The 24704-nt window shown below is 37.9% G+C and overlaps 1 protein-coding gene across 2 annotated transcripts in view; it reads left to right on the plus strand.

Annotated features, from left to right (window-relative positions):
• Nucleotides 1–24704, plus strand: part of sema5a (sema domain, seven thrombospondin repeats (type 1 and type 1-like), transmembrane domain (TM) and short cytoplasmic domain, (semaphorin) 5A) — a 246127-nt gene that overhangs the window by 85011 nt on the left and 136412 nt on the right. For both annotated transcript variants that reach the window (XM_017696239.2, XM_017696238.2), the window contains exons 3-4: nt 1276–1375; nt 22562–22607. In XM_017696239.2, the coding sequence (XP_017551728.1) occupies nt 1276–1375; nt 22562–22607 (146 nt within the window). The remainder of the gene's footprint in view (nt 1–1275; nt 1376–22561; nt 22608–24704) is intronic.

Consider the following 24704-nt stretch of genomic DNA (forward strand, 5'->3'; position numbering starts at 1 on the left):
GCACCTCCTTGTTTCTACTCCCATTGTCCATTTTATTAGCTCCACTTACTATATAGGAGCACTTTGTAGTCCATCTGTTTCTTTGCATACGTTGTTAGCCCCCTTTTACCCTGTTCCTTAGTTGTCAGGACCCACATGCACCCTCACAGAGCAGGTACAATTTGGTTGGTGGATCATTCTCAGCACTGCAGTAACACTGATGTGGTAGTGGTGTGTTAGTGTGTGTTGCACTGGTGTGAGTGGATCAGACACAGCAGTGACGCTGGAGTTTTTTAACACCTCACTGCTAGACTGAGAATAGTGCACCAACCAAAAATATCCAGCCAACAAAGTCCTGTGAGCAGCGTCCTGTGACCGCTGATGAAGGACTAGAGGATGACCAACAGATGAGCTATCATATCTGACTTTACATCAACAAGGTGAACTGACAAGGTAGGGCTGTCTAATAGAGTGGACAATGAGTGTAGAAACAAGGAGGTGGTCATAATGTTATGTCTAATCAGTGTATATGTTCAAAGTAACCACCTTTTGCTTTGATGACAGTCTTTTGGCATGTGTGTATATATACATATATAGAGGAGAAAATCAAGCTCCACTCTTCAGATCTGAAAACAGCCGCAGGTGTTTGTCCATCCTTCCACTGTAAGAAGACCACTCAACACTATGAGTCTGAAAGAATGTATCTGCCAAGAGGCTCTTACTGAGAAAAGGAAATAGACACATCAAACAAAGAAGCTACTTGCGGTCTCTGAATAATGGACTGACTCCCCAGACCATAACACCCGTGAATGTGATTATTTGGACTGTGGAAAATGCAAAAACAACTTTTAAGATTGAACTTTTAAGGTATGGAAAAATATCCCTGCAGAGTTCCTTGGAGTGTCCCATTCTATTGGTCAGTGCTTTTCTGTGAAGGTTATACATGTTGTGTATACAACTGAGTGCTTTCAGTGGGTGCACCTTAAAGTAGCTTAATTCAGTAGTTAGAAGGACTGGATACCTTTGGACGTTAGATGTAGTTAACAATCGGAAGTTCAGACCATTAGTGTAGTTAAAAATTGCAAAAAAAAATTTCTATACCTGTAAAATGATCATAACCAGAAGATCTAGCTGATCAGGTATTACATTGCACAGCAACGATGATGTGTTTATGCTTTTTAGGCCTTAGACTGAGGCTTTGATGTGAAGATCAGAGGTTAATACACCATAGGGCATAGAGGCACCAATGCACCCTCTCACATCATGGTCTGACATGTCTCATCTTTTCTGTTGCAGAGATTGAGCCATGGATCCGCCGTTTCAGAGCAGAGGGCACGGTGGATTATTCGCAGCTGACCTTTGATCCCGGGCAGAACGAGCTGATTGTGGGTGCAAGGTAATGGACTCTGACTGACCTACTGTGTGGAATTCAATTATGGGTTATTGCGGTTTTGTTTTTGACTGAGAATTAGCTTCTGTTTATGTGTGTATATGGATACAAAGAGATGGTATTGATAAATATTATTAATCAGTATGAGGCTGAGATCAGTGGAAAATGCTGCATTTCATGTCATATTTTAATGTTGGGTCGACGAACCAGGCACTCGCGGATAAAAGATAAACCATAGGGTTTATTGAAAAGCGGAATAGCCGCAATAACAGGGTTAACACCACACCAGGTTAGAGACCAGATTAAGAAAACACAAGACGATAACAGGGTCATAACCAAAGAGCAAATACACAGGTAGACTTAGTCAAAGGGACAAATCTGAGAATCAGCAACTAAAAAAACAGAACAAGGTCATAAACAGGGTAGCTAGCAAGTAAGAGAATCTGGATCTGTTTGCACTGATGGAACAGAGAGAATATTTCACAACGAAAGAATGGAGAAATAGTTTTACATGCATAAGAACAGCAGTGTTTATATTCAGTACTCAGGTGACTGAGATCTGCTGGTTGGCATGTGATTGGTTGGTGAAGTCACAAACTGAGGGATTCTGGGAAGTGGAGTCCGACTGAGAACTGGGAAGTGTGACATATATATACATATTGGGAGAAATAAGACAAAACAAAAAACATTAAATGTGGCCTGCATAAAAGTTACATCACATTTATTATTTTACATTTTATTCTTTTTCAATATGTTAAACTCAAATAAATCCATCCATCCATCCATCCATTTTCTAAGCCGCTTCTCCGTCAGGGTCGTGGGGGGGTGCTGGAGCCTATCCCAGCTGTCTTCGGGCGAAAGGCAGGATACACCCTGGACAGGTCGCTAGTCCATCGCAGGGCAGACAGACAGACACAGACAGCCACTCACACACTCACACCTAGGGGCAACTTAGCATGTCCAATTGGCCTGATTGCATGTCTTTGGACTGTGGGAGGAAACCGGAGAACCCGGAGGAAACCCACACAGACACAGGGAGAACATGCAAACTCCACACAGAGAGGACCCTGGACGCCCAGCCGGGGAATCGAACCCAGGCCCTCCTTGCTGTGAGGCGACAGCGCTACCCACCACGCCACCGTGCTGCCCTCAAATAAAAATAAATCAGATAAATAGAAATAGAAAAAATTGCAAAGAAATGGTATATTTAGGTGTGTTCCCCTTAGAGGATGTGTTAACTTATTTTCAAAAGTCAATTTAGGTGCTTATACCCTTTTTTGAAAAGAATAAGTCGATGTTAATGGAAAACACATCTATATATCTGTAGTCTTATTAATATAATATGTCATTAATATTTGTTGTATGTATAATAGCCACTCCCAACAAAATACATCGATTTTCTGAATGTGGTCCACAATGTGTTTTGCAATGAAACCCTCTTCTTGTGTGTGTGTGTGTGTGTGTGTGTGTGTGTGTGTATATATATATATATATATATATATATATATATATATATATATATATATATATATATATATATATACACAATGTTGCAACATGTCAGGACATTTATGCAAGGAAAAGCTTGTGGCGAGGCTGAAGTAATTACTCTATAGAAAATAAGTAAGTAAATTATTTATATATATATATATATATATATATACAAAATATAGAGACAATATACACAAGACATAGAGACAGTATACATTTTAAAGTGACTTGAGTGACTGTGTTGTTGTTCTTTAAAGTGGCTTAGTGTTAAGGTGTTATTGTCCATAGCAGAGATGATATGACACGAAGTGACTGACTGAAAATGGTAGTTGGGGACGGACCCACAGCTTCACAGCTTGTTCAGAAGCCTGACAGCCTGTGGGTAGAAACTGTTCATTATCCAGGTTGTTCTAGTCTGGATGCTGTGGAGTCTCCTGCCTGATGGCAGGATGGTGAACAGGCCGTGTGCTGGGTGGCTTCTGTCTGACCGGATCTTTTTGATCTTCCTGAGGCAGTGGGACTGGTAGACGTCCTGTAAGGCTGGTAGTTTGTTGTCTATGATGGCCTCCATCATCCTCACTGCTCCTCTAAGGGCCTTGCGGTCACAGGCAGTGCAGCTGCTGTACCAGGCAGTGATGCAGCCCATGAGGATGCTCTCTATGGTGCACCTGTAGAAGTTGGTGAGGATCTGAGGAGACAGACCAAACTTCCTGAGCCTACGCAGGAAGAAGAGACGCTGACGGGCAGATCTCACAATAATGTTGGTGTGGTGGGTCTAGGTGAGGTTATCAGTGAGGTGTACGCCAAGGAACTTCACACTGCTGACTCTCTTCCCCTCTGCTGTTTCCTGTAGTCCACAATCATCTCCTTTGTTTTGCTGATGTTGAGACAGAGACTGTTGTCATGGCACCACTCTGACAGAGTGCTGACCTCGTCTCTGTAGGCTGTTTCATCTCCATCAGTGATGAGGCCTAGGATGGTGGTGTCATCAGCAAACTTGAAGATGATATTAGACGTGTGTTTGGCTACGCAGTCATGTGTATACAGGGAGTACAGGAGGGGGCTGAGCACACATCCCTGGGGAGCCCCTGTGTTCAGAGTCAGTGTGGAAGAGAAGCTGTTCCCAACTTTCACCACCTGTGGTCTGCTCATCAGGAAGTCCAGTATCCAGTTGCGCAGATGAGAGTTCAAACCCAAGTCTGTGAGCTTAGCAATGAGTTTGGCAGGGATGATTGTGTTGAATGCTGAGCTGTAATCTATGAACAGCATTTGTACATATGTGTTCTTTCTGTATAGGTGTGTGAGAGCAGTGTGTATTGTTAGTGCAATGGTGTCCTCTGTGAATATGTGGGAGCGGTATGCAAATTGGTGAGGGTCTATGGTGGCTGGAAGTGTTGAGCAGATGTGAGCTTTGACCAGTTGCTCGAAGCACTTCATAACTGTAGAGTGCAACAGGGTGGTAGTCATTTAGGCAGGTGACAGATGATTTCTTGGGGACTGGAACAATTGTGGTTTCCTTAAAGCACTTGGGAATCACTGACAGTCTTAAGGAGAGGTTAAAACCTCAGCCAGCTGGTTGGCACATGCTTTAAGTACCCGGCTGTGGATGCTGTCGGGACCAGGTGCCTTGTGTGGGTTAACTGCCCCGAAAGATTTTATCGCCTCAGATAGGGGAATGGCTAGAGCGCAGCTTTCCTCATCTGCTGGGAGTTTCTCAGCAGGTGAGGTGTTAGTCACCTCAAAACAAGCATAATGAGCATTGAGTTAATCTGCAAGTGTGGAGGAAGAGCCCCTATCACAGATCACACCTACTTTGTAATCAGTGATGGTGTGCAGGCCATTCCACATACGTCTGAGATCAGAGCCAAGATAGTTAGATTCCACTCTGTCCCTGTAGTTACTTTTGGCCAGCTTGATGATCCTTTGAAGGTCATATCTGTCCTTCTTGTAGCTAGCTGGGTCACCAGAGTTGTAGGTAACAGCCCGAGCTCTTAGTTTGGCTCGAACCTCAGCATTGATTCAGGGCTTCTGGTTGGGAAATGATCCGACATTGATTTTTGGTACAATGTCTTCAGTGAATTTACTGATGTAGCTTGTGATGGAGTCATTGTATTCATTGATGTTTGTGCCAGCCACATCACAGAACATCATCCAGTTTGTGGATTTAAAGTAGTCTTGAAGTGAGAAGATAAGGCCTCCACACTCCACTGATAGACTGATTTGAACACTGGTTTTGCCTGTTTAAGTCTTTGTTTGTATGCGGGCAGGAGAAGAATAGAGGTGTGATCAGCTTTGCCGAAGGCAGGGCGGGGGAGGGGTTTGTAACTGTCCTTGATTGCGGTGTAGCAGTTGTCAAGAGTCTGTTCACCTTGGGTGGGAAATTTAATATGCTGGTAATATTTGGGCAGAACCTTCTTCAAGTTTGCCCTGTTAAAGTCCCCAACCACAATAAAAGCAGCTTCAGGGTGATGCCTGTGACTTATCTGCCTGAGGTGGGATGTAGAAGGTAGTGAGGATGACTGAGCTAAAGTCCCTGGGCAAAAAAAAGAGTTGAACTTTGACTGTTATGAGTTCAAAGTCTGGAGAGCAGTGAATGGAAACTGAGCTGTAGCACAGTGGCCAAGGTCATACAGCAGTTTTCCAGGACAGGTTCCACTTGGAACAGGCCTCGCCAGGGTCAACGAAAGAAGTTGAGTCCATATGCTCAGCGTCATATCCAGAGGTTGGCTTCAAAAAATAGATGCACGAGTGCTGCAGTTCATTGAGGGAAACATGAATTCCAACATGTGCTATGACATTCTGAAGCAGAGCATGATCCCCATGCATCACATGACAGTTTTCCAACTCAATAACGACTCCAAATACACCTCCAAGATGACAAATGCCTTGCTGAAGGTAAAGTTGATGGACTGGCCAAGTAAATCTTCAGACCTAAATCCAATCGAGCACCTGTGGGGTCATCTCGAACCAGTCTGCCCATTCTCCTCTGACTTCTCACATCAACAAGGCATTTTCGTCCACACAACTGCCGCACAACTGTGTCATCCACACAACTGGATATTTTCTCTTTTTTGGACCATTCTCTGTAAACCCTAGAGATGGTTTTGTGTGAAAATCCCAGTAGATCAGCAGTTTCTGAAATACTCAGACGAGCACATCTGGCACAACCATGCCATGTTCAGTCACTTAAATCCCCTTTCTTCCCCATTCTGATGCTCGGTTTGCACTTCAGCAAGTTGTCTTGACCGCCTCTACATGCCTAAATGCATTGAGCTGTGGCCATGTGATTGGCTGATTAGCTATTTATGTTAACAAGCAACTGAACTAATAAAGTGACCGGTTTATATGTATGTATATATGTATGTGTGTGTGTGTATGTGTGTGTGTGTGTGTGTGTGTGTGTGTGTGTGTACATCTCTCTCTCTCTCTCTCTCTGTCTATATATATATATATATATATATATATATATATATATATATGTGTGTGTGTGTGTGTGTGTGTGTGTATTTTTTAAAATTATTATTATTAGCATGTTTAATTATATTTTGATTAGCATGTTTAATTACACACTTTGCAATGCTGACTGCTCTTCCTACTGCGCAAATGTCATAATGGTACAGTTACTTACAGCTTGTGCACTAATAGCACATAATAAAGGTCTCGCCTTACTGTCGTTGTGCAGAGTGGGCTATATCCTGTCACTCGGGAAATGCCCTGACACATTAATTAATTGGAAATGAGACCAAAAATGTAAGAGCACTATTAGTCTGTCTGTGTCCATCCTTAATTAAGCAGTGTGATGATTTCCACATAGGCTTCTATATTGTCCCGTCCTCATTTTTCTCACCGAAAAAATAGAAGGAAATCTGTTGACAGCTGGGAAAGTCTCCAAGCAATTATTTAGTGACAACTGCAGGTTGGAGATGAAGGACCGTTAGCAGTCCATTCACCCACGGAGCTGGGGCCAGAAGAATAATTACTTTTTTCTCTGGCAAGTAGAAGTCGTCTTTCATTTTAGTATAAAACTCAACATATTAGGGGTAAGTCTCTCCTTTGGGTTATGCTGAACAAGTATAAAAATGATGGTTAAGATGTAAAAATCACTGTTTTCACTATATATCAATATATGTTATGTGAATCATTTCTGACTCGTAGCTCACTGAATCTAGTGGAGAAATTTTGTGGAAAGTGCATTGTTGTGTCCAGACCTGTCCATACAAAGTGTAAAATTAAATGTAAATGTATTTCACTATGTAACTCACTAGGGGGCAGGTTTACTAAATGAGGAACAAATTAACTATGATATACAAGTGATTTGTGCAGGGGTGAGTGGTCAGTGTACTGATTTTCTACCTTCTTTCAGACCAGCACAAGTGCAGCTTTGTAGTGATCATTTCAGTGTTTTTGCAATGTAGGAGAAAAAAAATAAATGTTGTATTAATACCTTTTTTTCTTTTCTTTTTCTGGTAGCAAAATACCCATATCTTGTCTTATTATGTCAAAAATTTGGCTTTTTATTTCAAATTTTTACTTGTTTTCTTAAGAATTTGTCTTATGAAGTTGCCGTAATGGCTTATGTTGAAAAAATAATTTATGTTCTCGAGATGTTGACTTTTGTCAAATAAATTTTACTCTTAGTGTAATTATTTTTATGTAATAAGGCATTATTTTAAGAAAATAAGTCATTGACTTGACACACTAATGTGAAATATCGAGAAAATAAGAAAATTCGCCTTTGGATGGGATTAAATTTACATAGGATCCTGGGGTAATTTCCCCTTTTACTGTGACTTCATTGCCATTTGGATCAGCCATGTAGACGTTTTCTCTCTCCTGCCATGAGAAGATGACAGGCTGAATTATGTACTGTTCTTCATCAAATTCAGTGCCATAATTTGAGTCACCTTCGGATGCACATCTATGATTTTCCAGGCAGATGTTGCCTCACTTTGGAAAAAGTGTTTTTGTTTTTTTTCTTTTTACCTACTGTATTTAGTCTGCTAGGTTGTGTATCCGTAATAAACACTTCTCAAAACATGAAAACTCTCCTAGCCATGTGCTTGGTCTGGGTGGTGGACATTCATCTCCATGCTCTCTACACTTAGCAAGGAGAGAAACAAAGAGTTAATGAGAAAAGCAAGAGCCTGTGAGTTGATTAAAGTGGTGATTAAATGGTGGCCACAGTAGTAAAGCATTGTACAGTACTTTATATTTACAATATCATCAACTTTTAGCTTTCTTAGATCATATGACCACACAAACATCTAGATTCATAGAAGATGCATTTTATTGCTGTCCAGATGCAAGCATTTTATCACTGAAGAGACGTCCCCCTGATGATCTAGTCCAACGTGAACAAATTGGTTATTTCATCATTTCAAATTTTCAAAGATAAGCCAATATTTGACTGCTGCCAGAAACAGGAAACTTTTTTCACCTGACAAAAATGAGCCTCTGTTTTGCTGGGCCGGCATCAAGCTTTAATTGGGCCTGAAGATTTGGGTCCAACCCCGAATACAGCCAGAACTTTCTGTCCAAATCTGAACCCGACCCAACCCGAACCATGTACAAGTCTGCAACTGACCTGAGTACAATAAATTTGTCTCCAAATATAATCTGAATAGGCCTAAGCTGAACAAACAGGATATTTCTGATGATGCCACCAGGTAAATTATCTTATAGCACCAATAATAGCCAACATTAGAACATGGATGCATAAAGCATAGTGTAATAAAATTCTCAGCTGCTCAAAAATAGGTTTAAATTACAATTGCAGTGTAGTGCTTTTCAACAACATCCCATTTTTTTTGTCTGTATAAACGTTCCATACTGTGCTGTTCTTGCACTCCACACTGCTGATGTAGGAAGATGTTAACCTTCACCTTTTTAAAAACTCAATTTCCGCACAGAGAATATGTTACATATAATATACTAATTGTATAACATAGAAATACTTTATAGAACACATAAAATGTCCTTTTGGCTACACCAAGCTGTACTTTCCTGAATTGATTTGGTGGACCTGAGAGTGGGAGGCGGACTGTAACAATCCAAACATGAAATTTGAGTGCAAGCCTGGCACATAATTTGAAATTGACTAATGACATTGTAAATATTTCAAGGTCTAAAATGCATATGCAATTAGGCAACAGTGCAAAATAGCAATATAGCAATAATAATAACATGCGACTACTTAATCTTAGTATAGTCGTGAAAATGGGTTTACAATAGTGCAAATGTTAGTAGAGCCACATAAATGTGATTAAATATCTAATTAAATTATTATATTTGAATGGTATAGCAAAAAAAGCATTATATCTAAACTTCCAAGAGTTTTCATCCATGCTGCCCATTGCTATTAGAGCATTTTGATCTGTTTATGAGAATGAGATGCTGAGCTGTTTACACCCACTTTGATACAGTGTGCTTACTTTGACTTGGGGCCAGCGCCATGTCCTTGAAGTCTTTCTTTTTGAGGAAGCACATGGCGCAGTCAGATCTGCAACAACCATCACACAACTCAGCGAAATGGCTTTAAAGGCAGACTGGAAGCTCTTTGGTCTTTTTGCCATCACAACAAGCACTTGTACTTTTCTCAGCTGTGATTATTTTTCTAAAACAGGATGGCACACTCGTTCAAAGTTTCCTTACAACTCAGTCTGTCAGCAGAACTTTTCCTAAGAGCTCTTAGCACGACTCGACAATTTCCAGGACTAGATGGTCTTGAAACAAGTGACAGAAACCAAAGCAAACCGAAGAACTGAAGTTTTGCAACTTTTGCTAATGCCAAGTGTTGAAATATTTTTTAAAATTTTCTCAGTGGTGGAGATGTAAACAAAATCATTCAGAGAGGTTTAATGTGAAATGGTGCATTGTAAACTTCAGTCCCAGATTATATTAAGTGTCTCTAATAACTGTGTTACACATTAATAACATATGCCACAGCACCGTAACTACTGATAATTTAGTTAGTGTTACAGATGGATTACAGAACTATAGCCTATGTAATTACACATGTGTTTCAACTTGTTTTGCCTCATGTAGTTAAACAAGTGTATCTTCTACACAGGAGCTTTCCTGTAGTGTAGTGGTAAAGTTGCATTGTTAAATAAGGGGACAGTTCCTGTGTAGTTGTTATTAGGTACTGTGTAATAATGGAGTTGTAATGTAGACATTGCTTTGATGGTAATGTAATGTGTTTAAGTAATGCTACAGAAGATATGTTTTAAGATAAGGGGACACCTTCTGTTCCAGTATAGTTACAAATGTAAACATATTTATATTATTACCCTTGTGTAATTTCATGAGAGAGAATAGGCTATTACAACTTTCAAGATACACTTGTGTAATTACATTAGGCAAAACTGAAGTTGATACACGTGTAATTATATAGGCTGTAGTTCTGTAATCCATCTGTAACAGTGAATAAATCAGTAGTTACAATGTTATGACACATGTTATTCACAAGTAATTACACAGTTACTAGAGACACTTAATATAAAGTGGGACCTAGATTTTTTTTTACAGTAGTTGTGATGGGACCCAGAGGTCACCATGTCTACAACACAAATATAGCCACTGGTGAACTTACACATCTCGTCTGAGTTTTTAATTGTTGATAATAGTAAAATAGTGAAGTTTTCTTTGGAGACTATTTTGCTTCACAATGCCCTACATTTATCCCTCCACCTCTGTCATATAACCAGTCTAATGTTTGAGGCACATTTTTGGTATTTTACTGTTGTCATGTTACTGGAAACTGTTCCTTGTATGGCTTTCCTTTCTTTGCCCATTTATTTCATGTAATAACTTAGACTTAGACATACTTCTGTCATTCAAATCAACACCGTACAGTGCGCATTAGAACGAAATTTTGTTGCCTTGGCTCAGAGTAGATCGGTAATACAATGTAGTGCAAAGTGTAGTGCATTTGTAAACATATGTATATCAGCAGATAAATAATTTTTAAATAAGTATATGTACAAGAGTATATTGCACTGGAGGTCTCATGTATGAGGTAATCAAAAAAAAGAAAGAATTGAAGCAGCATGTTATTTAGAGTTCAGCAGTCTTATGGCATGTGGGAAGAAGCTGTTTTTGAACCTGGCTGTTCTGCTTAGAAGGCTTCAGAACCTCCTTCCAGAGGCCAGCAGCAAGAACAGTCCATGGTGGGGGTGGGATGTCTCTGTTTATGTTCTTAATAATAACTTTCTGTAACTTTTGTTTGACTGTTTATATATAGAGAATCTGCATTTCCCTATCACACTGATCCTTGTCACTTTTGGTTGACCAGTTCAAAGCTGCTTTTTCACAGTCAAAATGCTTTCAAAGAGGGAGGATGTGATGATTATTTATTATTCCACCTCCAATTCTTTGGGGATATGAAGCTAAAGTCAGCTATTCCCCAGCTTCTCCAGCTTCCCCAGCTATTCCCCAGCTGTTTGAATTTTCCCATTCTACCTTAAATGAAGCAGCAGTTACATTCTGGCTCTTTATCGCATCAGAACTGTTGGACTATTTAAGGTGGAACAGGAAATATAGCTGGCTAACCCTCTGTACATTACCATATTAGTAGTGAATTTTAATGTTTGTTATGAAGATAAAGGCTCCTAATACACTGAAATGACATTAAACTGTAATAAAATAATGGTTATCATAATTCTTTAATTGAGATCACGCTCACATTTGTGGATTTCTTTGGTCACCCATGCAGCCATCTTGCCGTTTTTCTTTTTTTCTCATAACACTGTGTTTGAAGTGCCTCTGAAAAACCTCCATTTGGAGGGCCATGTAGCCCTAACACTTCACCCAACCCCTCTATCTCAACAAAAACCGGGACCAAGGGCTAAGTGGCAGGTTCAAGGGGTGAAATGGGATTGGGCCATAGTGTTGAGTTGTCGTCTCACAGTGGAAGGATGGACAGAACCACCTGTGGATGTTTTCAGATTTCAAGCGAGAGTGGAGTTTGATTTTCTCCTCTCTCTCACTCCCATGTTCCTGGGGGGCTGTCCAAATACATTTCCAAATAAAGATGCCTCTTTTATCTGTATAGGGGCTCATTTTGGCTTTAATAGTAAAATCTATACTAGAACAAAAAGGAACAAATGCTTCTTAATTAGATTTTTAACAAAGGAGAAATGTAAGCTGGCTTTAGCGCAGCTGAAAAGCCTGACAGCGCTGTCAGCTTTGGCTGGAGATTGAGGATCGATGCTGTTCAGAGTGAATGGTGAAGGGGAAGTCTCTGGTCATGTATGGTTGCTGCTCTGTGATCGCTTTAGTTTGACTGCTGGTCCCCCGGGCGGATAGGTTTTCCTGCCCGAGCTTCAGAGCGTGCCACTTGCTCTCAGGCCTAATGGTCTGTGTGGACAGGCTCCAGCCGAGCAGACTCTGATGTTCATCAAGGTCAGGGAACATTGAGGCTGCTCATAAATTCGCACAGCACCTCAAACTCCAGGGCAAAGCGGAGAAACACTGAAACCTAAACGTTATTAGTCTGGATTAAAGTTAACAAACAGTGTGGGGTGCATAAATTTGGCTGGCTTTCATAATGAAGGTGGTTTAGGTTCCTTTGTGTTGTTTTTCTGTCTCACTGAGAGGTGTTGTTTTGCACTGAGCAGACTTTTTGCGCTTTTTATAGTGTTGCTATCGTAACCATGTGCCTCTATACAATAAATTAAAAGGCTGGAGTCAAGGCAGGGTGTATGAAGGCAATGCAGCTGAAGGCTGTAGCATCCTAGTGAAAACGTAAAGCACTGGTATGGCTTTCAAATGGCAAACAATATAAAAATAGAAATGGATGATGAGGTCTTGATATGGCAGCATATATTACTTTGTACTGTTTTTCACTTATGGATTCTGAAAAAATATAAACGTGGAAAAAGTGTTCATTGGAGTGATGCCACAGAAGAACCAATCCTGGCTCTCTAAAGAGCTTTTTTGGTTGATTTTTTTGTTAAAGTTTAAAGAGCCTTCCACAGGATGTAAATGCTCATCAATTAAGCAACGATTGCTTTATTCTAAACTGAAACTTCTTTTTCTGGTGGAACAAAACGCAGACATTAAAAATATATCGTCGCCCTCTGAAAAAAATCTTGTCATTTGTCTTTTTTTCCAAGCTTTGTCTATCAGATTTAACCAAGATACATTGTTGGGTCACTGACACTGACATATCAAATATAACTCAATAAAAAAAAGCAATACATAAGAAAAGAGAACGGAAAAAAGATTCCTTTCTTTTTTGCAGTAACACTTTATTTGAAGGCTACCTACATAAGGGCTTCATAACACATTCATAAGCACTGAATAATGTGTTTATTATTATTATTAATGCATTTATTAAGTGCTTATGTCAGTTTTCGCAACCTGACATAAGATGTTTTATGAAATAAATGACATTGTACTGACATAATAAGAATAAACGTTGAACATATTTACAGCACTAAACATATTTAAAACACTATACATAATTGCATCAATCATCTTATCTATGCCATGGAGGGAAGAGGGGGTAGTTTCCAGGCATATTTCACCTGATATTAATACAATGTCGTCTTAAGAATGCTGACATAAATAGCAATGTATAGTGTTTTAAATATGTTTAGTGCTGTAAATATGTTCAACGTTTATTCTTATTATGTCAGTACAATGTCATTTATTTCATAAAACATCTTATGTCAGGTTGCGAGAACCAACATAAGCACTTAATAAATGTTCAAGGAGTGCTTCATAAACGCATTATTCAGCGCTTATGAATGCCCTTATGTAGGTAGCATTCAAATAAAGTGTTACCTTTTTTGCTGATACAAGCTTTACACGGCGTGAACTTTATAATTAATAGACCAATAGAAATGCTCATGTATTACTTGGAATACAATCTCTTTACATAAATTAATGAAATTTCATAGTTTAATGAAAGATTTTTCCTCCTGTAAAGTTGCTATTTTGGAAATACAGAATTGACAGTGATATAAGACAAATGATGTCAAAATAAATGAACAGAGAACTTAAATATTGGATTTGTATGCGTCTTTAGCGCACAGTTTCTGTTTGTTTGCTGTGTTCAACATCATAATAAAGCATAAAACATCAACTGTACCATAACTTTTGCATAAGCCACGTTATATATGTTGAATTGAATTGAATTTAATTTCAAATAAATAGCAGTTGTGCATTAGCATGTGAGAGATATAAAGGATGCGTATTGCTTATTTTCTCCAAGAAAACCAAGAAAAACATCATTTAACAAGTGTGCCAAAACCTGTGTACATAAATTTAGAACTGCTGTACTGAAGTGAAAATCCTTGGCGAACACTAAAAGATAACAATAAATAAAAACAGTTTCCATGAAATAAACTTAAACAAAATTGCAAAAATTTAAATAATGACAGTAAGTAGCTACAGTGCCATGAAACCGTCCTCAACGACAGAGAGCAGCTGGTCAAACAAGGTGATGAATTCCCTTGTTTTTCAGTTATCGTGTTATTTTGCACCTTGACTGTTCATGATTTGTTTTTGCCGTTTCATAAATTGAGTGTGCAGGTGATTCTATTGTTGTATTCTGTGTATCGAGTGCAGTGCAGAAGGTCTTGAGTGTATCTCCTCTTGATGGCTCTATTTATAACCACGACTTGTATACCGAACCATTTGTATGCTTAAATGGTTCTTTGCATAATGAACGGGTTCTTCACATTGATGGAGAATGTGTTGTATATGGTTCTACGTAGAACTATTTTGAAAATAGTTACATATAATGCCAATAAGCGTTCTTCAACATGGTTAAAAATAACGATTCTGTGCAGGTACATTTTGTTTTGTGCAGCAACCTTCAATATAATTTCAATGGATTATGGTACAGTTCCCTGATTAAAGGTACCACCCCAGTAACAAGAGGGGTTCTGCTTCAGTTTTGTTACTTTTTCAGAATGTTTTGTAACAAGCTTGACATCTTGTGTCTAATGTTACTCACAGAAATCAAAAACTAGTGGATTATATTTTCACCATCCTGCTGTCCGGCTCAGGAGCGCAAAGGGAACAAAATCAATATTTCTCATTTTTATTTTTTATTTTATGAATGATTTGTAAAGTCTAAGGTATTGACACTATAGCGCTATTAGTTTTATATGAGGAAGTATGTTTCTCAGTGAATTCAGTCCTGTCCAAATGCAGCATGTCAGTCATTTTTATGGACTGTAAATCAGTAAAAAAATCTGGCTTCTTTTGCTCTCCATAAAACAGGCTGTAGAAATAACCTCTGGTTACATAATCCTGCACGAATCAACATGTCTGTAAAATGTCTATCATATTCTGTGGCAAAGGAGTTTATGTCTGGCGTTGTGATGAAACGTTTGTTTATGTTCCCTGTGGCTTAAGTCAAGCTGGTATAGAGTGTCCTCCTTCATATGTACAACTCAGAACATTAAAACGTAAAATACAGAAAAAACTGGATTGTTTGCAGTGATGATAACTCTTGGTTGTGCTAATGACTTATTTACTTACTGGAGAATTCCACCGATTTTCAGAAATTCATTCATTCGGAGTGGTTTGGTGTGAAATAGTTCATTGTAGAAAAAACTTACCGCCTCAGATTTCTGTACAGTGGTGGTGTAAAGGGAGTATTTTGTCCATGTGTGTACCTCTGTGCCTGGATGAAGACTATAGGTTTTAGGCCTAAAGCTCATCTTAAACCTATAAAAAATGAATGTCTCTGCCTATTCATAACCATTTCATGTAGGAACTTTCTGTGAGGGAGGTTTTAAAGGTGGATGTCTGGTCACCACTGTAAACCATTCTGACTAGGTTTCTTTAGAACGGAGCGTCTTACATCAACCCACTCTGAATAACTTTGTTTGCATCTTAACCATTTAATTATACAGATATTTTTGAATAATTGGGTGGCATTCCCTTTAGGACAACAAGGTTTAGGGTGTCTGGAGTAAAGGCAGTGCCTCATTTACACAGAGATTTTATATCCTGTGTGAATTGGTCATAAACATTACGGACATTTTGGACTGTGTTTCTCCTTTGGTCAAAATCTGAAAGTACTGTTTTTCAGCATTTTGATGCAAGATACTTGTTCAAAACAGCTAATACAAGATTTTATTCCCAACAGTTTTCTATGGTTTTCTTTGCTTCTTCGCTTTACCTTATTCTTCGCTTTGTAAAACTGTCGTATTAAAGAAGTAAAGCACTGGAGGTTGTGTGTTAGAGTGAATAGAACTGTCATGTTCTATTGTTTAAACGTCATTCATTTCACAACCATCCTTTACCCTCTCTTTCTTTTGATTGATGCCTCTTTAATGTGACTCTCTATCTTAGAGAAGCGTGTAAGGAGGGCGGTGGGTACGAGTCACGCACAGTTTACTCTCCTGGCCCACTGTTCATATAAATTAAACAGACATATAACTTAGAGATTATTGCTGTTCATAAAAGGACATATGTTGGCTTTAAAACGTGAGTAGCATAACGATGGCCTGTTCTCAGAACCGTAACTCAGTCTTCCTCTACTCCAACCATGTCATATCTGTCATATAAATACCTAGTATTTCCAAAGTGTAGCTTTATAAGAGAAAGAAAAGTTGGAAAATGTTCCTAAAGAGGAATTCCATGAACATTCCTGCATAATTAAATGTTTAAGATGTAAGCAAAGTCATTCAGTGGTTTGGTGTGAAATGCTCTGTTCTAGAGAAACTGTCCACCTCTTAAGGCCCTCTCATAGAAAGTTACATGAACTGGTTATGAATACACTGCCTGATGTCTGAGACATTGTTTTATGGTAGTTTTGAGAAAGTTTTGACCTAAAATATATACTTTGTAAAGTCTGTTGTTGGTGTAGAGTTACATGCAGGGTGTTGTAAAGCAAAAGAAAACATATTTTTTCATAATTTAACAGTTTTACCATAGTTAACATTACATATAAAACTCAGAAGAAATGTGCAGGTTCACTGGTGGTGTTGGATAGTGACTATAAAAATATAGTGACTAAATATATTATATAAATATATAATAAAATGACTGTATTTGTGTTGTTGACATTGTGACCCCTGGTTCCCATCACCACCACCACTGTAAAGAAAGAGTCAGTTTCTCTACAGTAAACCATTTTACTTTAATTCACTCTGACTGACTACGTCTACATTGCCACCACTGATTTGAACAAAATTATTAATAAAGTTTTCTTATTACATTAACAATGTTTAAAAAGCAACTCGTAAGTGTTTGAGTTATTCACAATATAATGTTTTATCTTGAAGGAATTTAATATACTTGTTCTGAAGTAATGAGTATGTATTCCATTTGTAATACTGTTAAGGAGCATCATTCACAAATAATGTAAAGCAATTGCTTTAGAATATACTTATTCTGTGCTTTTTCATGTATTATGAAGTCCCTATTTATGTAGCCTTCATAAACATGGTAATTTGAAAGGCTACAGACATACGTACTTCTTTATACATCCATAAGCAATGAATTATGTATGTAAGAAGCAATACTTCAAAATCTTATGTCAATGTGCGAAGCTGAATTAAGAACACCAAATATCAGTTGTATGAATTTTGGTGCCCTCCAACTAAAGTGAATAATTTCAACCACATTTTCTTATAAAGTCTCTCATTTCACTTGTTTTAGGATATCTGTCATAGAACTGAAATATGGAGCTTTTAAAAAGGCCTTAGGAGTTCATGCTTCATGACAGCATCATGAATAGAACAATTGTTCATTAGTTTTGATTAAAATGCTTCATAAATGATCTCATCAGCTTGTGAGTAATGACATAACCTGCTTATGAATGCTCAAGTACTTTTTAAATGCTATTCAGTGCTTGTTTTATGAAGTCCTGATGTAGGTACCCTTTAAATAAAGTGTCACCTATAAATGCTAATATATTATGCATCGGTTATTGGAAATGAATTAACACCTTCATATTTATACTGATAACATGCAGTGTAAATTGTGACCTTTAAGCATTTACATCAGGGCATAAATATATATCTATGATAATTTTGACTTTTGCTAGCTCCCTTGTGGGTTTCTAACAGTATGTTAGCGCTAACAGTGGCACACATGAATGTTTTTGGGCATTCTAGATGACACAGACATTTGAACCTTGTAAAAACATTCCATCTGATTTATATGAAGCTTGTAACAGACATTAACTTCTATTTGAGCTTGTATGTATCAGTTTCACAGTGACTCAGTAAGAAGTCCTAGCACAGGGCTGCCGCTTTTCCATTCCTGACAGCTCCCTGAAACCTGGTTAGACTATTTCTTATATTCACAGTCAGTGATGTGCCCACCTCCTGAAGTCTTAACCACTGGGGGAGCTCACTTGGCTGTCTCCTTAAATACTACCTGAATGTATAATTTTCTATTAGTTATTTAAGTTTTTTGTTTCCAACCAAAAATCAAAAATGAAATAAGAGCATTACTACAATACGTCCAGACTTGAAATACAAGAATCATGACTAATATGAGCTACAAATGACAAAACATACTTATTATTTCATTCCTGGAAATCATTAGACCTTTTCTGAGGGTCTAGAATGCCATGTGAGTTGTCTACTGATAAAATGTGAGCTGAAGTGTAGTTACTTACTACATGGTCCTCAGCTATTTACTGTGCTCTCAGACGGACGAATAGCTGCCAATAGATTAGTTGTGTATAGAATGAGTAAATGTGCTGAAAGCCTGTGTCAGAGTGGTATTGATGGCTGGTGGACTCAGGGAGTTTGTTGTAGTAATGCTGTAGAAGACAATCAATAGACGTGTGGATACAGTAAATGGGCCTTAATCACAGCAGCCTGAGCTGGAAAACACTCTTCATGGCTGCATCATCATGTAATACAAGCCCTTATTGAGCTTCTACATGCAGAGGTAGCATCAATCAAAATGATTCAAATGCTATTTTCTGTTTTGCCTGTTTTAAGTTAACTTTTACTTGTGCATTAAAGAAATAGTTTTAAATTACAATAGTCATTACTATTTTTCTACACATTTTTTCCACTTAGCACAAAAACGACTGATCACCCAAGACATATTTTGACTCCAAATTTAGCTTCGTTAGTTTATTACTGGAGCTACAGCAAAGCTAATGTTGCTAATAAACACTAGAATTCAATAGTCACCCAAATAGCCCAATTTTTTTCTGTAAAAATACAACCCCAAAACTTCTCTCAACCTGCAAAAAGGTAATGTAGACTTGTAGAAGTGGACAAGAGGATGGTATGACTTACTGTGAGCTATAAAAATGAATGAAACCTCACTGCAACAGGCAGCTAACACCACGTTCACAAAGCAAGACTGATGGTGGATCAGATTCTTCCTTTTATAAAAATGAATTGTCACAAAAACTGATTCTGGATCAGCATTCCAACTCCTGAAGTGGTTTATGAACAGTGAATTCTCTGTTTGTTTAAAGTAGCTGCCTGTAATGTTCGGCTGTGCTTTAAAGTTTGGTCAATTTTTATAGTTGATAGTAAGTCACACTGTGTCCTAAACCGCATTAGTAACCTTATTATAGCAGTTTGAGTGGGTTGGCAGAAGTTTTGGAGATGTATGTTTACAGACAGGATTTGGGCTATTTGGGTGACTACTGAGCGCTTGTTGGCAACGTTAGCCTTGCCAACCCAGTGCTAAACTTAACAAACGTGGACACGAAACACATCTTGGCTAACCAACATTACAGAAATCATACTTATAGCCAGTGATAACAAAAGCATGTTTCAATTATAAATAAATAATTCTTCACTCATAACTCATTGAAACACGTGAAGACATTCTGAGGAAAGTGCAGATTCTAAGCATACGCTTCATACCAAATTTGTGTGTGTAAGCACAAAGGGAGATATTTTATTATGGTTTGAACTTGCTGAAGATATTTGCATATTGATGTGTGTACAGTCTTGTTTGCAGAAATTCTTTACATTGTTTTTGGCACTGACACAGAAAAACGTCCTGGACCTATTGATACGGAATGTAAATGGTATTCCTTACTTATGTAATGAATTATGTAATTGTGCAACTATATTTACACAGCAGGGGAGAACAGGGCACAACTTTTAAGTTCTGAATAATTTGGTAACACTATTTTTTATATGAACTCCACATCTCTACTACAAATGAGAACATAAACATGTTTCTAGTACCTACTGTTTATGATCAATTCAGACAAAAGTGGAGTGACTGTAAAGATGTAAGATAACCCCATTGGTGGGGTTAGCTATAACAGACTGAGGGGTCCAGTACACTTTTCATTAGTTTAAAGCAGATGAACTTTCTAACCTGAATACATAAAAACATGTGCATTAAAATTCATATGATTAGTGAAAAGAGACAGAAGTGACAGGTATGAAAAACGTATGTTTGACCACAAAGTACAGCGGCAAATATCAGCACATTGAAAATGAAATGTATTATCTTTACAAGGCATTTCTAGTATGTTTTTGATGAATCAGTGCAAGAAAGCTTCCAAAAACGGAACTGTTTTGAATTTATATGGGTGAGTATAGAAGTAGTCAGTTGCTTACTTTAGGGGTCTTAGTTGTAACAGCATGTTAAACTAACCCCACCGTGTGGCGGCTGTACATTAGCCTTGCTACCTCTCACTGTGCATTATTTACAAACTTTAAAATGGTGCTTTATTAGAGCCACCAAGTTGCCAATTAAAATAATGTGTTGATTTTATATTCTTAAAGAAACAACTCAGTAATTAAAGTGCATGTATTTAGGAATACATAGGAATTTAGGAAAAATACTTTTATGCTATAAACATATTGAGGGGGAATCTGAGGACATATCTAATTGTCTAAATGCTGTCAAAATCACAGATGTCACAAATGATGTCATTAATGGAAGACCAAAAAATGACTAAAAGCGCTTTCTAGTTGAATGTGTTTAACTGCATAATTATCCATGGTACATTTTATTCCTTATAAGTTTGTGCCTCGTTCTCCCCTTTAGCCAAGTGCCAGTAAAACTCTAGACTGAAGAAATTTTGGTGTCAATTGGTTTAATGGTTTAAAGCTTTTTAAGATTTATTCTCTCAAGAAGAAATGAGTTTTATACCTCAAACATGCTAGTTTTAATTTTTCATCATGATTAAAGCAGTTTTATAGCTTATGCTCTATGCCTGAATTTTAATTTAGGTGTAATTAACTCAAAGCACCCTTCATCCATGGGAAATAGCCCCAGCTTGTGTGAAAAAGGCCTGAAGGCTTCTGGATTCTTATTTGGTCAGCAGATGTGGCCTGAGGCTGACTGTGTGGTGCACTGAAGGAGAATTCCAGTAAAAGGGTTTTAACAAAGCAGCAGCATACCTCGCCTCGGGCTGCTGAGTTACAGTGGACGCTCTGAGGCTGGACACACTCGTAAATGCAAACTAAACATCATTCTATACCGCATATAAATTTAAGTTAGAATCAGCTATGTTCAGTTGGGTCGATGGTTCTAGCATAGACAAGCCTGTCAGGGCTCATGCAGGCTATGTCTCACTTTCTGGACAGTAATTAGAGTACAATTGTATAACAAATGAAAGAACACTGATTAGGAATAGCTAACAGAACAAAGCCAGTGCAAACCATCCACAGCTGTAACAGTACACAAACTTGCAGATCTGGTTTTAGCCGAACCCTCCATTTAACCCCTTAAATGGCCATGGTCAACAAGTTTTATGACACACTCTTGCTCAGTGAACTTGTACTGAAGTCCCTATAGTTACTGAATAATAAGCCTTAGTATATATTAAGCCTGGGATCTTAAGATGTTAGGAATTGTCTGGTAAAAAAATCAATTTAGACTATTTTTATCTAACCCTAGTTGTAATTGATAAGCCCAGGTATGTTTGGTGTCCAAATTTTGCTTCTTTAGTTTACTGGTGCTAATGGTGCTAATAAACACTAGAATTCAATAGTCACTGAAATCTTTCACACCTCCAGAACTTTTCTTTACCTGATTAAACTGCACTGAGGTCTTCAATAAAGCCATACAGACATTTCAATGTGGTTTTGAGCACAGTGTGACTTACTGTGAGCTACAAAATGAATAGAATTTCACCATGGAGCTGAATGTTGGAGGCAGCCACTTCAGACAGAGGTTGCAGTTTTGTTAAAAGGAAATTCCACACAATTCCAGACATTTAAAATGTAAACAAAGACATCCAGGGTGGTTTGATGAGAAATGATTCATTGTAGAGAAATGTATCAACTCAGATTTCTTTACAGGGGTGGTGATAGGAATCAGGGGTAATGTTTACAACACACATGATATCTATTAAGTACACAAAAACACCAGTGAACCTACAGGTGTCTTCAGAATTTTTATATGCGATGTTGATGATGGTAAAATAGTGAGAAATCTGAAAAAATAAGTTTTCTTTGAGGGTAATTTTGCTGGCTGGTTTACATCTTAATTTAATTATGCATTATGAATTTGAACTTTGATGGAATTTTCTTTGACCCTGCTTTTAGCAAAACTAAACTTTTTTGACTCAGGCAGTTTAAGTATCATAATATAAATGTGACTTTAGAAACACAGCTGTTCACCTCTGATGGTCTGAGTCCAGACCAAGAGTATTCATTTTCTAGATGAGTAAAACCTACAGAAATGACCACTTGCCTTCATAGAGCCTTTTGACCCTTACTGGAACAGTTCTCTATACTTAGCCAGCTAAATCACACGTTTATCTCTCTCTCTCTCTAACTCTTCCAGAAATCATCTCTTCCGGCTGCATCTGGAGGACCTCTCACTGATCCAGGTAGGAAGACCACTCCATCCTCTTGCTCTCTTTTCCTGACTCCTTCAGGAAAAAGAATCCTACTTCACCGTCATTAGAGATCAGAGAGAGGAAAAAGTTTAAAGTAGAAAAAGTTCATTATTTAATGATTAATGCTACACATGAATGTTACAGAGACCTTTCTGCACAGCATAAACAATTTTACATGACCATTTTCCAACCTCTGCATTTTAGAGCCAGACGTGGGGCTGCATCCCTGTGGCCACATGATAAGCAGTTAGTTCCAGTTGTTTTGAACTAAATGTGTCCTAAAGTCTGAAAATCAATGTGTAATATTAAGAATTGTCACTACCCAAGCACATATTTCCTGAAATTAAGTAACCTTTTTGAGTGTTAATGAAAATGATGAAGATTATGTGTGGACAACTGATATCTCTATTTTAATCATTTAAGTAAAAGATCTCAACAAAATAAATGGAATTTATAAAAGTGTTTACTTTTTGATAAAATTCTGTTTTTTTGGTAAAAGCAGAAAACTCCAATGGTCATTTCATGTTTGAGTTAAGCAAAGCCATGTAATGGATACAAGTTTCTTTTGCAGTATTTAACATGCTTTGACATAAAACAAGCAGGTTAAAGTGCTGAAAACTGAAACAAAACACCTCATTGATAAGCAGTAATAAACATCTATAAGATCATACCTTTGAAAATCCTGAGGCAGAATCTCAAATGGCTCCCTATATTGTGCACTTTAGACCAGTTCAGTAGAGTGATCCATAAAAATGAAGAAATAATGTTTTGTTATTAAATAAAGCTGCAGAGTCAAGCGCCAGAGTTTATGTTCCAGTACAGCGCTCTAAAGGTTAGGAGCAAACGAACATAATGAGCATTCAATTACACTGGCCAGCACACAAATGCACCTCAAACAGGCTTGTTTATCATAGAAACATAGTCTTAGCTCTTCTGAATCATTCTCTCATACACTAACCCTAAAATATAAAATCACAACAGTTTAACATTACATGCAGGTATATGTTACACAGACGAGTTCAGGGGTTAAGGGGTTAACTTTAGAATATGGAACACATACTGAGGTCTTTTTAGTTCACATATTGAAGTATTACAATAAATTCCATTATTCCAACTAATAAGAGTTTAACTTTACTAATGACACAATTATTAGCCATTTGATATGACTAAGCTTAATGCTCACATAGGAAACCATTAAGAAGTCTATTGCAGGGAAACTCCCATATTCTTGCCTTATACCACAAAAGGTGTGGTTTGGGTACATTTGTTTTTTTTTTTGTTATTTTAACTATGATTTTGTTAATACTGTAATGTTTGTATTGCAGTCAAATATTTTGAGTCATACACTATATTTCCAAAAGTATTCCGTCGTCTGCCTTCACACGTATATGAACTTGAGTTCTTCTTGGGAAGGCTTATCAGAATCAGAGTCTTTTATTGATCCCAGAGGGAAATTGCAGTTGTTACAGTTGCAACCATTTATGTAAAAGAATAAACAATTTGATCATTTAAAACAAAGATAAAGAGAAATTTGCAATATGTACATGAGATTTAAGTTCTTATGAATATAGTAAAGTGGTGGTGACTGTGATAATAAATATTAAACATCTAGTATAAGGCAGTTCGAATTATTGCACCTCTGAGTTATTGCACACGTAATTATTATTATTACACATATGAACAGTACAGTTAGGTATTGAGTTTTGCAGATGAACCACACTTTATGAATCACACACTGAGGGAGGAGTTATAGAGTTTGATGGCCACAGGTAAGAATGACTTCCTGTGGCGCTCTGTGGTCATTTTGGTATGATGAGTCTTGCACTAAATGTGCTCCTGTGTCTCATCACTGTGTCGTAGAGTGGGTGGGAGCCATTGTCCATAATGGCCTGCAGCTTAGACAGCGTCCTCCTCTCCGACACAGCTGTCAGTGAGTCCAGCTCCACACCCACAACATCACCAGCCTTGCGGATCAGTTTGTTGAGTCTGTTCGCATCTGCCACCCTCAGCCTGCTTCCCCAGCATGTAACAGCATAGAGGATAGCACTCGCCACCACAGACTCATAGAAGATCCTGAGCGTAGTCCGG

Source organism: Pygocentrus nattereri, chromosome 24 (genome assembly GCF_015220715.1).
Source record: "Pygocentrus nattereri isolate fPygNat1 chromosome 24, fPygNat1.pri, whole genome shotgun sequence".
In the NCBI taxonomy this organism is placed as follows: Eukaryota; Metazoa; Chordata; class Actinopteri; order Characiformes; family Serrasalmidae; genus Pygocentrus; species Pygocentrus nattereri.